The 13,821-nt window shown below is 33.0% G+C and overlaps 1 protein-coding gene across 4 annotated transcripts in view; it reads left to right on the top strand.

Annotated features, from left to right (window-relative positions):
• The window catches only part of LOC110700931 (DNA-directed RNA polymerase III subunit 1-like), a 44,044-nt gene extending 30,529 nt beyond the window's left edge, over positions 1-13,515 (top strand). For 2 of the 4 annotated variants that reach the window (XM_021878497.1, XM_021878500.1), the window contains 4 exons: positions 5,547-5,751; positions 5,855-6,057; positions 8,318-8,436; positions 8,548-9,101. In XM_021878497.1, the coding sequence (XP_021734189.1) occupies positions 5,547-5,751; positions 5,855-6,057; positions 8,318-8,369 (460 nt within the window). In that variant the 3' untranslated portion in view covers positions 8,370-8,436; positions 8,548-9,101. Of the gene's footprint in view, positions 1-5,546; positions 5,752-5,854; positions 6,058-8,317; positions 8,437-8,547; positions 9,102-13,156 lie in introns of those variants that run through there. The other 2 variants (XM_021878498.1, XM_021878499.1) reach the window with 2 other exon arrangements.
• Positions 13,516-13,821: the final 306 nt, after the last annotated feature.

Raw genomic sequence — 13,821 nt, 5'->3', positions numbered from 1 at the left:
ATTTTCGTGTTTTCATAACAGTACGGGAGACAGCTGAAGATTGGCGTATTCGTGCGTCATTGCTGATGACCATAATACTTTTCTCAGTCATTTTCTCTCCTTTCTCTGTACCTTTTCTGCTAACTCCCTTTTCACTCCACAAGCTAGCTCCAAAACTAATCCTATTAATTTCAACATATTAAATGAAACAAAGATAAAAATTTCATTTACACTCCTTAGTAAAACAACAAAACAGAATTTCTCCAACTAAAAAGCTTTAATTTCTAAGTGTAATAGACATAATCAATGAAACCCTTATGCATCATGTAGGATGGGATTGGGCAGATCGTGACATTGAGAATAATCAAGATTTATTTTCACAATTTATCATCTGTCTCCCCTTTTCTTAGAATTCCTCCAACCAAAGAGCTTCAATTCTTAAGCGTAATAGACATAATCAATGAATCCCTTGTGCATCATTTAGGATGGAATAGGGAAGATCATGACAATGAAATAAATCAAGATTTGTGTTCACAATTCCTTATCTATTTCCCCTTTTCTTAGATGTTTTTTTCTTTCAATTTAATGTGATTTATATAGAATGTGGGATTTGTATACCATCTACCTTTGATGATAAGGTGGTTGATTGACTGGAAATTGCAGAACATGTGAATGTTTAATGTTTAATATTTGATGTTGGTCTAACATCTAGTTTGGATGGCAAATAGCTTTAAATTTATCAATGGTAAAAATTGCTTTGGTATAGAATACAGAGCATAAGTCTATAAGATATGAAGTGCTCTAATTTTGTAAAACTGTTATTTTTATTAAAATATACGTTGTATTATATTTAAAACCATGACTTTTAAATAAAAGAAGTAAGCTAATATTACTAAGCAAATTAGGTTTTAATAATTCCAACTTTATTTGATTTGCTTGTAATAATTCCAACTTTTGATTATTTAAACTCACACTAAGCTTGGCCTATGGGAGATTGAATAAATTAACATCTTAAAGAAACCTACTTGATGGTGCTGACACCATCACCGCCACCCCGGATCCCAAATTTTCTCTTTCACATATCTGATTTACAATTCCTGCAATGTTTCATCTTGCCTAATCTATTAGAGCATTCATCAATCATCCCCCCAACTTCATCTCTGTAAAATCTTCTTTTCTCTCTCCTTTGCCACAATCTAGAACCTCTTTCAGCGGAAGATTCTGCCGGCGCACCTCAATGTGTTTATTTGGTGCTAAAAAGAGGGGTGAGAGAGATGTGTGAGGGTGAGACAGGAACAGTTGCAGGTGGGGCTGGGTGCAGTGGTTTAGAGTGGCTGCTGGGAGTGATGGTCATGGGTAGTGAGGCTGGTGGCGCAGCTGGGGAGAGAGCGCCACTGATTGAATATACTTGTGGTCTGACAAATAGCTATATATCAGACATCCTGTTATAAGATTTTGTATTACAACAATAGGTTTCTTTTTGGTTGTTCATAATAGTCTAAGAGTCCTTGAGATAATTAAAATCAACCTAAACTGATGTGGATTCTAACCCCTTGTTTATTCAAGTTTTTAGAAAACCCACAATCTTGAAATAAAAGATCCAACCTTCAAGGATTTCTTTAAGATTGAATATAAACGAACCGATATTTCTCTTCACAAGATCACTCTTGAAACTTATAATTTAAATCTCCTAATTAATTAACCCACTCCTGGACACTAATATTTGAGATTAGACTCTTAGCCTACTCCTAGCATGGTTCGAAAATGCGGTTTCAGGCACGGTTTCGGTCGCGATCACGATAAAGGTAACGTATCGTGTAACGGAATTGATGCAGTTATCGCGGATGTGATCACTGAAATTTACTTTTATAATGTTATATGTTTATTAATATTACAACTCATAAATTTTTTAAATTAAATTTTTGTAATATTATTTTTTTTTCTAATAAATTTTTAAAATACCTAGTATAATTTTAATTATTTGTACGATTCTTCTTAAATAAATTTTTTAATACTTCACTGTAAATATTGGGTATTGACAGTTTGACCGTGAGACATAAAGAATAAAAACAATTTTGGTTAAGTTAGTAGAAAGCAAAACAAGTGGTATTGAAAATGACACAATTCCTATACTTATTTCCCTACTCCCCACCTTTCTGACAACTCACATGTGACATCCCCACTCAAATAGCACCCATTTTATCTTCTTGCCCCTTTCTCTCTCCTCCCCCTCTTTCCTTTTTAGTTTTCACTCTTTGGTTTTAATGGAGTTGAAGATAATTTCGCAAATTCAAGCGATTTCTCGGGTGATTCATAATTAAATCATCGTACCGGCCGATTCTGTCCGAAAATGCGGTGTAATTTAATAACCCGCATCAAATCGCCAAATCTTTGGTCGGTAAAATTGAAAACCGCTACAACTCACCTGATACGTGAGGGTGCGACCGCATTTTTGAAGCCTGACTCCTAGACACTAAGTGTTTAATGTTCTAATCTTCAACCAACTCTTTGGATTGGAAACCAGCAAGGAAAAGTTTAAACAAAAGTAAACCAAAACAATTTTTATTAATCTCAATTTCATGTTTATCAAAAGCCATGAAATTACAACTATTTATAGACAACAAATAAGTAAATCTAAACCTACTAGGACTAGGACAAGCTCCTAGCCTATAGCTCCAAGCAACCTAAGTGGATTAGGAATACTAAACCTACTTAGATTAGGAAATTATCAAAACCAACCTACTTGGCAGTTTGTGCGGTTTTGGTTTTTGCTTTCATTTACTGACCAAATGAACTCTGATTCTTGTGAAACCGCTTTCATTAGTTAGCTAACATATTGGCGTTTCCAAAAACATATTATTAGGCATATGTTTTCCTTGAGCTTCAAGTCCGTATCTGCAGTTCTTTAGACTCCTAGGAAAACTAACAAACTCCTAGAAAAACCCTTTCAAGTGAAAGGTAAAATTTGTAAGGAAAAATCTAGAAGAAACTAAGTAAAAATATTAAATGATGCATTTCTTTCCTTCTTAGGGTAGCCTATATTGGAGTTTTTTAGCCCCTTTTAAAATATTTCCCTCTTGATGCACGTCATAAATTTACGTCAAGACTGGATTGGTTGAGCTTAAAAACTTGTAGGGGCAAGCTCTTGGTGAACATGTGCTTAGCGAACATAAAAAAAAGGTGAATGGATTATAGTTTTAGCAGTTTAGCTAATACAAATTCCAAATTCCTGTAACATTTTACCTTTGCAATTAACCCCAAAATGATCTCAACAAAATGTCAAATTGGGTAAGTAAAATAAGACAGGGAATATATCAATTTTTGCCTAATGTAGTGACTGAAAAGGGAGATGTAGTTTGTTTCTCATTCTTGGAATCCTAAATACACAATTTTAATTTTCTATATTTTGGTCCACGATGAGTATAATCCATCCCTTTATTAACTTAAAATTACTAACCTATGTGCTTCCTCTTGTGTATGATGACATAAGTCTTTGATGACAATAGTTTGATATAAGTAGAACTGGCAAACGGGCCGGGTCGTGCCGTGTTCGTTTCCGGGGTCATAGATAAACGGGTTGAAGACCCCCTAACACGAACATGACCCGTTTAATAGGATAGCCAAAAACAAACACGACATGTTTATTAAACGGGTAACACGAACATAACCCGTGTAACCCGCTTAGATAAACGGGTCGTGTACGTGTTAAAAAATTAAACCCTTGTATTAAAAATAAAACCTTAATTTTTCCTAGAATATTAGTTCTTCAAATATAATTTAAAGCATTGCAGCTTTCAATTGATTTACAAGTTCCAAAAGCTCCAAATTTATCCACTGCTATGAGAGAGTTAGAGAGTGAATGAGAAAAGGAAGAGATGAAGATAAAGAATTATTACTCTGTGAAATTCGAATCATAAAAGTGAAAGCATTATACATTAAACAGATGATGAACAAAATAATTTGAGTAATAGATTAAAAAAAAAAAAAAACAAACAAACAAAACAAAACAATCGAAAATCTTAAAGGATATTATAATAAAAGGAAAAAAAAAGTCAAGAGAGTAAGAGTGAAAGGGAAAGAGTTAAGTGAGAGAAGTAGCCAAGTAGGGATGACGGCTAGTTGTAGTATTAGTATTGATTGAGATTGGGTTATTTTTTCATTTGGGCCATTTTTACTATGGGCTGATCCATAGTGTAATAGTTGTTTTTTTATTTTAAGTTATTAAACAAGTAAACAGGTTGACCCGAACACAACCCGCTTATTAAATGGGTTGACTCGTGTTACTTTTGTGTTATAATTTTCAACACTAACCCAACCCATTTATCTAGTGGTGTCGTGTTGTGTTGACCCATTGAACTAAACGGGTTGAAAACCCTTAACTCTAACCCGCTTTTTTCTTGTCTGGTTCGTGTCGTGTTATCGTGTCGTTTCAGCTTTTCCCAGCTCTAGATATAAGGTCTTAAATTGTACAAGTAAAATGAATTGAAATAAATAATAAAATAAAAATAAAAACAAGGCTTGGACTGCCCAATTGAATGGAATATGGCTTTATGGGTTGTTTCTAATTTTTGGAATCTCAAATAAATTATTTTAAATTTCTATATCTTGTTCCATGATGAGTATAATTTATCGCTTTATTGACTTAAAGTTACTGACCTATGTGCTTCCTCTTGTGTATGGTGACATCAGTCTTTGATGACAATAGTTTGATCATGATGGTAATTATCATGATCATAGTAACATTTGTGCATTAAATACTTTATTGGAAGCATTGCATGAAGGATCATGGTTGATGTCTATGATTTTTAATATGCTTGTACCTATTATCTTTCCAAGATTACTAATCTGTCAATTTTATCATGTGTGTATGTCTTGTGTGGGCTATTTTAGTTAAACACAATCATTTCTGACAAGCTCAGAAAGATGAAGCACCAATATGTTGAACATATGACAGATATAATTCCATATAATGTAGTCTTAATTTTTCCTTAGAGTTTAGACCCATTGCAGGTTTATAAATTGCATAAATTGCTTTTTGTTAAAAATTACTGTTCTGGAAATAGTTTAACTGTTAATTCTGCAACCAGTTTCGGGCTTATCCTTTAGAAGTAGAAGTGGATTGAGGATGCTAACAAGCATTGATAGCTAATTGTTGTGTCCTATTGCGGTAGTTTTAAGTACCAAAATTAGTTTTGACACTTCATAACATGATTAAGTTCTTTGGCTATCTATTGTTAACTTATATTTAAAATTTAGACGTGATAAGAGATAATGAGGTATTATAACTGTACCTTATAAAAAGTATAAGATTGCTCTTATGATTTGCGTGCCGCCAATTATACCCTTCAAAATATGTATTTACATGTTTACCCTCATTAATATGTACACTTAAATAAATGTGTTATACGTATCAACTATATTGTGTTATTGTGCATGAAGGACATTTATAGAATTACGTTTAAGTGTGCTTGAAGGACATTTATAGAACTACATGTAAGTGTGAATGAAGGACATTTATAGAATTACAAAAAAAGCAGATTTGTTATGTAATTCTGAGTTTTTTATAGGACGGGGCTTAGGGAGGTCATGGGGATTCAAGGAGTTGATGGATGCAAAACAGAGAGCAATCATATTATTGAAGTCCAACAAACTCTTGGAATAGAAGCTGCAAGGAGCTCTATCATCAGAGAAATTAACAAGGTCATGCAAAGTCATTCTATGGATGTAGACATACGCCATATGATGCTTCTCGCTGATGTGATGACATTTAAGGTTATATCTTTATTCATGATTTCTGTTCACATTGATAGGGATGGTTTCTTTTATATTCTGAAAACAGATTAAATATTTGTTGCCTTTATTGCTCATGTAACAGGGGGAGGTTTTAGCAGTTACTAGAGTTGGGATTGCTAAAATGAAAGAAAGTATTCTGATGTTGGCATCTTTTGAAAAAACTGCTGATCATCTTTTTAATGGTTCTGTGAATGGGAGGGAAGAAAAAATTGAAGGAGTTAGTGAATGCATCATCATGGGTGTACCAATGCAGATTGGCACTGGAATTTTGAAAATCATGCAGAGGTATGTTGACAATATATTATTGTGGTGGACTTTATTTTTTCTTCCAAGTGCCTTACCTGTTCGGGACTTCGGGTTCATAAAATGTGTTGCATGTATCAACTATATTGTGTTATTGTAGATGTCTTGACGTCTTGCTACTAAATCTGCAATTTTACTAGAAATAATTTGAGTAATTTTGTCTTGTTTAATTACAAGATGTAAAGAAAAATATTGAATAGCACCAAGTGATTACTAATGTGAAAGGAGGGGTTAAAGACAGTCTTGTTCTCCAATCGTTGTTGGTAATGTTGCTTTGTATATAATGACGAGTGTGCTGTTGCTCAAAGAATTCAGAAGAAAGAGAAATGGTATATGTGAAGAAACTTTGCCAATGAGAAATCTAATTTTCTTTCCCTTCAATTTTATCTCAAGGCTACCGAAAGGAACTAGCTTCTGCACTTTGCCTGATACCAAAGAGAAAGCAGGGATAAAACAAATTTTAAAAGGGACAATCGTGAGGATTAAATGACTTATCCCCTTTCTCTCTGCATAACTGTCATGCTTAGAAGATTGGCTTTTTTCTTACTCCTAAGGTCCTACACTAGCCACTCACAATTAAAATAGGTTGAAGTTCAGATAGCCTTGAAAGGAAATGCAAGAACATGTTTGTGGTTGCCTTAATGGTGAATGGATAGGGAAGTGTCCCTAACTTATAGGAAACTCATCAGTTCACTCTTGATTTTATATTTACCTGTTGGGCAAATACATTTGTCCAAATACTATTTCTAATTTCAGTATTCTATAAAAAAATACCATAGAAAAATAATCCCTATTCTATTGGTAGCCATTCAGATGATTGTGTGTAACAAGTATCTTCAAGGTGTGTGAAGATAAGACCTTCCTACTCTCCTACTCTCCCATCCCAACCTTTGAACACTATATCCAAACATATCGCATCCAAGGTTTAAAGAAAGTTGGATGTAGACACCCATGCTCCTCATGTCACAATTCTCAAGTGTATTAATTTTTTTTTTTTTTTCAATTTAAATCTGAAACATAACTCTCATTTTTATTTTTTCAACTGCATATACCAACTTAATGCAGATGTTCTGTGAAGTTTCATCTTGACTTAGAAATATGTTAGTGTTTTTATTTTTTTCAACTGCATATACCAACTTAATGCAAATGTTCTGTGAAATTGAATCTTGACTTTGGAATATGTTGTTTGGGACAGCATCTTTGATTAACTAAATGAAATCTTATGTCAGATATTTATTTTCAACTGTCAACCTGTATTAACAGGGATGATAAATACTGAATCGATGTAGTTGTTCTGTGAAACACCTTCAAAGCTAATTAACTCAAATTTCTTTTCCTAAAGAGAAGCCAACAGACCATGTTGTTGGGTTTGTAAAACTTAATTAGCATAATGAAATCCTTTGTTGGGTATCTTTAGTCAATCGACAATGCACAATGACTATGGAAGTGGCATAATGAAATATTGTAAAACTCGGTTGAGTGCTGCTTCACTGTGAACTTTTTTCTTCTTAGCATGAGCTTAGATTTATATCCTACAACTGTCAGTGGAAGGCTCTAAAGAGATGTATCTAACAAAGTTGCAGCCTTATTAAACTGAAGATGTTAGGGCCTGTTCTCTTCAACTTATTTTCAGTTTAGTTCAGTTCAGTTCTTAACCTAATTTCCTTCTCTCATAAAATATTCAATTCAGTTCAGTTCACCTCCAATGAGTTCAGTTTAGTTTAGCTCGGTTCATAGAACAGGCCCTTAGATAACACAATTTCGTGGTAATTCAGATTCGACTCACTTTTAATTAGTTTCATTTTTTAAGCAAACCCCCTATTTACCTACTTACCCCAACTTCATCTGTTTTACTTTATCCACGTTTTATCTTTCCGTACTCAACTGTTTACTCCATTTCTCTTACTTTATCCCTCCCCCCCCCCCCTCCGCCCCTCTCACCCCCACCCCTTTGTATTAGCCTCTAATTTTTCCTAACATATAAAAAAGTCTATAGTAAGTGGCTTGAAGTTTTAGTAATAGAGGGAGTACATCAAAAATATTTGTTTGTGAACCAATTTTAATATTTTGTATGAATTATACTGAAATTTCATAATTTAATAGCACCTTGCATCATGTCCACTGATGTCCAGTGAAAGATAATGTACTTGTGTTATGTATGGGCTTGAACTTGCACTGTGCATACATCAGAAGTTTTTAGATCCAAACATAATTTAATTGCAATTTTTTCATCCTTATACAGAAATGATTCTCTGCCAGCACTCAATTACGCATCAGATCCGATAGTTTCTTGATTGATTAAGTAAGAGCCAATGATTGAACAAGCAACATCAATTTAATGTTTAAAATGCAAAGACCAAGGTAAAGTATTGGATGGTTCTCATTTATTACAACTTCTCTCTCAAATTTGATCTTTTCATTCCATTTTTTTAAATCTGCGCTAGACTTATGAACTTTTTCACCACTATGCAGGATGGTTATATTTATATTGCAACTGTGACCTGTGACCTGAAATTGGCCTGATCTTATCTAGATAACCCTGATATGGGGTTGCTGAAAAAATCATTCCAAATCAGAGAGGTTCTTAGCGTAGCTAATAATGTTCTGAAATTTAATTAATCATTGCTCGAGCTCACAAAACTAATAATACATCTGTAAGTGTCACATTAGTTATACCAAATAATTTAGTGAGCGTGTTCATAGTTTGAGGATAGGGGAACTGAAGTACTGATAAATTGGAGTTTTATTTATACAGTGATCATTATAATTCTCTTCTGGATACTGTTCTTGGAAACAGGCTCTATACTGGTTCAGTTCCGAAGAAGATGAAGCTACATTTTGAAGAAGACAGGCTCCTTTTTTGATTTTTTTTTATTTTTTTTATTCCATCTACAGTAATTCTAGTACTCCCTTCATATTTTATTGCTTGCTCCACTTTCCTTTTGCAGCTGTATTTTATTATTACTCACTCTATTTCTTATTTTGGAAACTTTTTTTTTAACAATATATCTCTATTTTCCTTTCCACATTGGTCCCTTCACATTATATTTTAACATTTTTCATATTCTATCTCCTTCCCACTTTATTCACTTTTGCTTTTTTAGTTTTTTATTATTATTTTTTTAATTCTTCTACCAATACCACTTCCATCATACTAGTAATAAAATATGGAGGGAGTATGATACATTAAAGTAATAAATGAATTGTAGTTATTTGAGAAAATGAATGATGATGATGTTATCAATATTTTTGAAATTTTTTATTTTGCCATCATTGAGATTTTTTTTTTCCAAATTATTGATTTAACCGCCTAGAAAAGGACAAAAAAAATATATTTTATCACCACTTAGGGTATGTTCTCATACGTTGAAATTCAGTTCAGTTCAGCTCAGCTCCTAATTTCCTTCTATAAAATATTCAGTTTAGCTCAATCCAGTTCAGTTCAGTCCAGTCAGCTGATTTCAGTCAATGAGAACAGACCCTTAATGGTTATTGTTAATCTCACTATAAATTTATTTTCTCATTATCATATTGAATATATGTTGTTTTAAGGTTTTTTTTTTTTTTTTTTTTTTTTTTTTTTTTTTTTTTTTTTTTTTTTTTTTTTTTTTTTGAAAAAAGTTGTTTAAAGGTTTTTGCTGTGTTAAACTAGCTAAGTTGCTTAGATTTCTAAACTATGTAATGAAATACAGTATTATTTTTATGAGTAAATGTAAATTATAGTCCCTAAAGTATTGTATTTGTGCACTTTTAGTCCCTCTGAACTATTTTGTGCACTTTTAGTCCCTTTGCCACCACTGTTGGTGTTTTCTAGCCAAAAGTTAAGGGACCTGACCTAGCATTAGTTAAAGGACCATGACTCATATTTTTTTTTAATTTTTCTATTTTTTTCTTTTTGTCACAATTTACTAAAAAACACTTTAATTTTAATTAGTTTAGGGACCAAGCTACTCCAATATCTTTCTCTCTCAATATTCAGATGTGGGTTTTTTTTCTTCCCCTCTTTAATTAAACCCTAATTTCTTCTTCTTTTCTCTAAATCTTTAGCCAAAAGGCCCAAAATTAAATTTTTAAAAATAAAAAATCAAATTAAATATTAAGAAACATAGATGAATTAAATCTCTAAAAAAATTTCACTTTTCTGAATTTCGTTGCTCTAAGATAACAACACAAATGACGATTCTTTTTTTTTTTTTTTTTTTTTGAAAGCAGCTAATGTTGAATTTTTGGGAGCAATGTGGTTAGATTTTTGAGGATGAAAATGTCAAAATGTTGGGGAAAATGGTTATTTTTTTGGAAAAAAATAATTGTAATTTCGGAGAAGTAGTCTAAATTTGACAAAATTTGGGAAAAACAGTTATATTATGAATTATAGGGGAAGAAATCTGGGAAAGTATGAGATTAATGGTGGTTTGGAAATTTTGGAATTTGTTGAATGAAGGTTGACGATTTTGTATTGTGGTGGGACAGAGAGGTGGGTGAAGTGTGTCCAGAGGTGGCGCCTACGTGGAGAAGACAGAGGTGGTTGCGGCGGAGTCGATGGGGAGTAGAGAGAGAATGGTGATAAGGAGGTTATCTTGGAGGTTGCTTACTTCTTCTTCGAGAAATTCATTGCCATTGTTAATGAGTTTGAGTTTAATCTTCTTCAATGGTGTTGACATTGAGAAGACGGATATTTCTAGGTGAATAACAAAATTAAGGAAGACTAATTTTTCTAGGTTTAATTCATAATTTCTTGGTGTTTTAGATTATATGGGTTTTCTTATTGAATTAGAATTAGTGAGAAGAATAATACTCTGTAAGAATAAGGAGGAGGAGAAATGAGTTAAATTACATGTTTATATATTTTTTAGGATTTTTTTAGAAAATAACACCACAAATTTTAAATTTTTTTGATTATAACACCTCATCATCTTAAATTTTTATTATAACACCACCAAAAAACCAAAAAAATTGATTTCACCACCAACTAACAGTTTTTGGATGGAATCCGTTAGTGGGACCCAACAAATACACGTGGCACTCATTGATTAGTTTAAAAAAAAATAAAAAGTCTAAACCCTAACCCAACCAACCTTACCACCGCACCACCTTACCGCCGACAACATAACTCTAGTCGAAAACCACCAGTACCCCACCTTGACCGGCGAAACAAAGCAACTTCCACCCCTACATCGGAGAAACCTATCGAGCGACCACCACCCTTACCTGTTCACCCCTTCCCCCTCCTCGAAAACCAGCCCAGCCAAGTCGTTCAAACCGCCGCGCAAAACCACTGTGTAAAACCACCCCTTTTTGCCCCAATCACCCTTGAAATGGCCAAATTGACCATCAAAATTGCTCATCTAGGGTTTCCATGGTTAATTCCGGCCATTTTGAGGGTGAAAGGGTAAAGGAGAGGTGTGGCTTTTGGCTGCTATAACACCGATCGTTGGGGCTTAATCGCCAATGTTCGATGTTTCAAGGTTGGGTTAGGTGCGTTTTCCGGTGGCTGGGGTGTTTCAAGGTGGGTTTTCGGTGGCTGGGGTGTTTCAAGGTGGGTATTCATTGGCTCGGAGCTTCGGGGGTTAGTTTGGGTGACGGTGGTGGGAACCCACCGGCGATGGTGGCTGGTTTAGCATTTTAGGAATTTCTTTAATTTTTTTTAATCTAATAGATGAGTGACACGTGTCAAAAGTGAGCCCCACTAACGAATTTCATCCAAGAATTCGTTAGTTGGTGGTGAAATCAATTTTTTTATTTTTTTTTTAATTTTTTTGTGGTGTTATAATACTTCCTCCGTTCTTTTTTTATTGCACCATAAGGGATTTCACGCTTGTCAATGCATTACTTTAGCTATCAATATCTTCAGTTATAATTTTGTAAAAATTATAAAAATTTGATATTTGAAAAGTAGAGTTCGACACAAATCTAACTAGATTCACATGACTATATTTTTCCTAATGTATAAATCACAAATGATGGTCAAAGAAGATTAAGTAAATAGTGTAAAAGTCCTAATTGTGCAGTAAAATAAAAACGGAGGAAGTACAAATTTGAGAAAAGGTGGTGTTATAATCCATTTTTTTCAAAATATGTGGTATTTTAAAAATAAACATCCTATTTTTTAATATATATTTTTTTAAAAAATAAGAATAGAGGATTTTTTTAGTTTTTTTAATATTTTTGAAGAAAAAGTTAAGGATTTTTTTCTGGTGTTTTGGGAATTTTAAATAAAATTTTGACCAAAAAGAAAAAAAATATGAGTCATGGTCCCTCAACTTTTGCTGACTAGGCTTGCTCCCTCAATTTTTGGGTGTAAAACACCAAGAGTGGTGGTTGAGGGACCAAAATTGCACATACAGAAGTTGAGGGACTAAAAGTGCACAAATACAATAATTTAGGGACTGTATTGTACTTTATTCTTACTTTTATTACAATGAAAGTATATTAACAAGAATTAAATTTATTATCTACATAAGTAATATAACTAAACAAAACAAATTGAATTATTTTACCTATAACGATGTCAAGGTTTTATTTTCTTTTATAATGATGTAAAGGTTTAGGATTTAAGGATTATGGTTATTGGTGTGTGAAACTAAATATATACTACGTTATTAAAAGATTTAGGGAGTATAGATTGTTTGGAACTCATGCTATACACCTTATTCGTTCCTATTTGTGAAATTGTAACGTAGTTGGATCGACAATGTTACATGAAAATTTAAGTCACCTTCATTTTATTCAAAAGATCTTCCGTGGACCTACCTTATGGTCTCTCGTGCACACAACAATACAGGCAGCCCGTTTTATACTTCTTCCCACCCAAAAAAAATTAAAAAAACCCCTATATATGAAAAACCTAGCCACGCTAACGCTGCAAAATTCATCAATGGAAGAATCAATCTCAACAAATTAATTCATGGTTTGCTAAATTCATCAATGAAACAACAATTTTCGGTTGCTATCAATCTCAACAAATCAATTGAATTTAAATCAAACACAAATAACAATGAAGGTATCAATTACGCTTTTAATTTGATTTACTTTGGCAAAAAAAATCGAGTAAATAGTATGAATTATATTTAATATATTTCAGATTATTCGCAAATTACAATTGAAGATCTCAAAAACAATGGACCCGAACAGCATGAAATTGATTATTTTGAAGAAGACGAACAGAGGATCGGATAACGATAATCTTCAATTGAGTGCTATTTCTACTATAACTGATGGTGTTCGAATGCTATTTGATGGTGTTTGGTTGATTCGATTAGATTTAGGATGATGATATTCAACATATTGTTTTGTAGTTTTGATTTGATTTAATTTATATTTTTTTCTGAGAAAGATGATAGACATATTGTGTAATTGATCTAATTCGACTATTAAAGCTACGGAGCATTATAAATCTAATAAAAGTCAGTGGCTATTTTGCCATTAATGTTCTATATTATCTCAAGGTCACTATGCATAGCTAATTAATTGTGTTTCCTATATGATGAGTTTGAAAGGACTGTTATTGTGAAAGAATTGCTCTTATAAAGTCACACAACAAGGGTATTGAGTTAAATAAGTAAGAGACCCAAATAAGTAAGAGACCCATTAATGGGCCTCATGAGATCATGACATACCATATGGAGTGTTACGCTAAAGTAGTTTGATTAGGCTTAGGAGTTTGGGATTAACATGGACTCTTATTTAGAGATATGATCTATAAATAAGATCCATGCGTAGGGTTGACATAAGTCACCATTAATAGTC

This window comes from Chenopodium quinoa, unplaced genomic scaffold (assembly GCF_001683475.1).
Source record: "Chenopodium quinoa cultivar QQ74 unplaced genomic scaffold, ASM168347v1, whole genome shotgun sequence".
Taxonomy (NCBI): domain Eukaryota; kingdom Viridiplantae; phylum Streptophyta; class Magnoliopsida; order Caryophyllales; family Amaranthaceae; genus Chenopodium; species Chenopodium quinoa.
The sequence above is the reverse complement of the archived record's forward strand: the minus strand, read 5'-3'. Positions and strand labels throughout refer to the sequence as shown.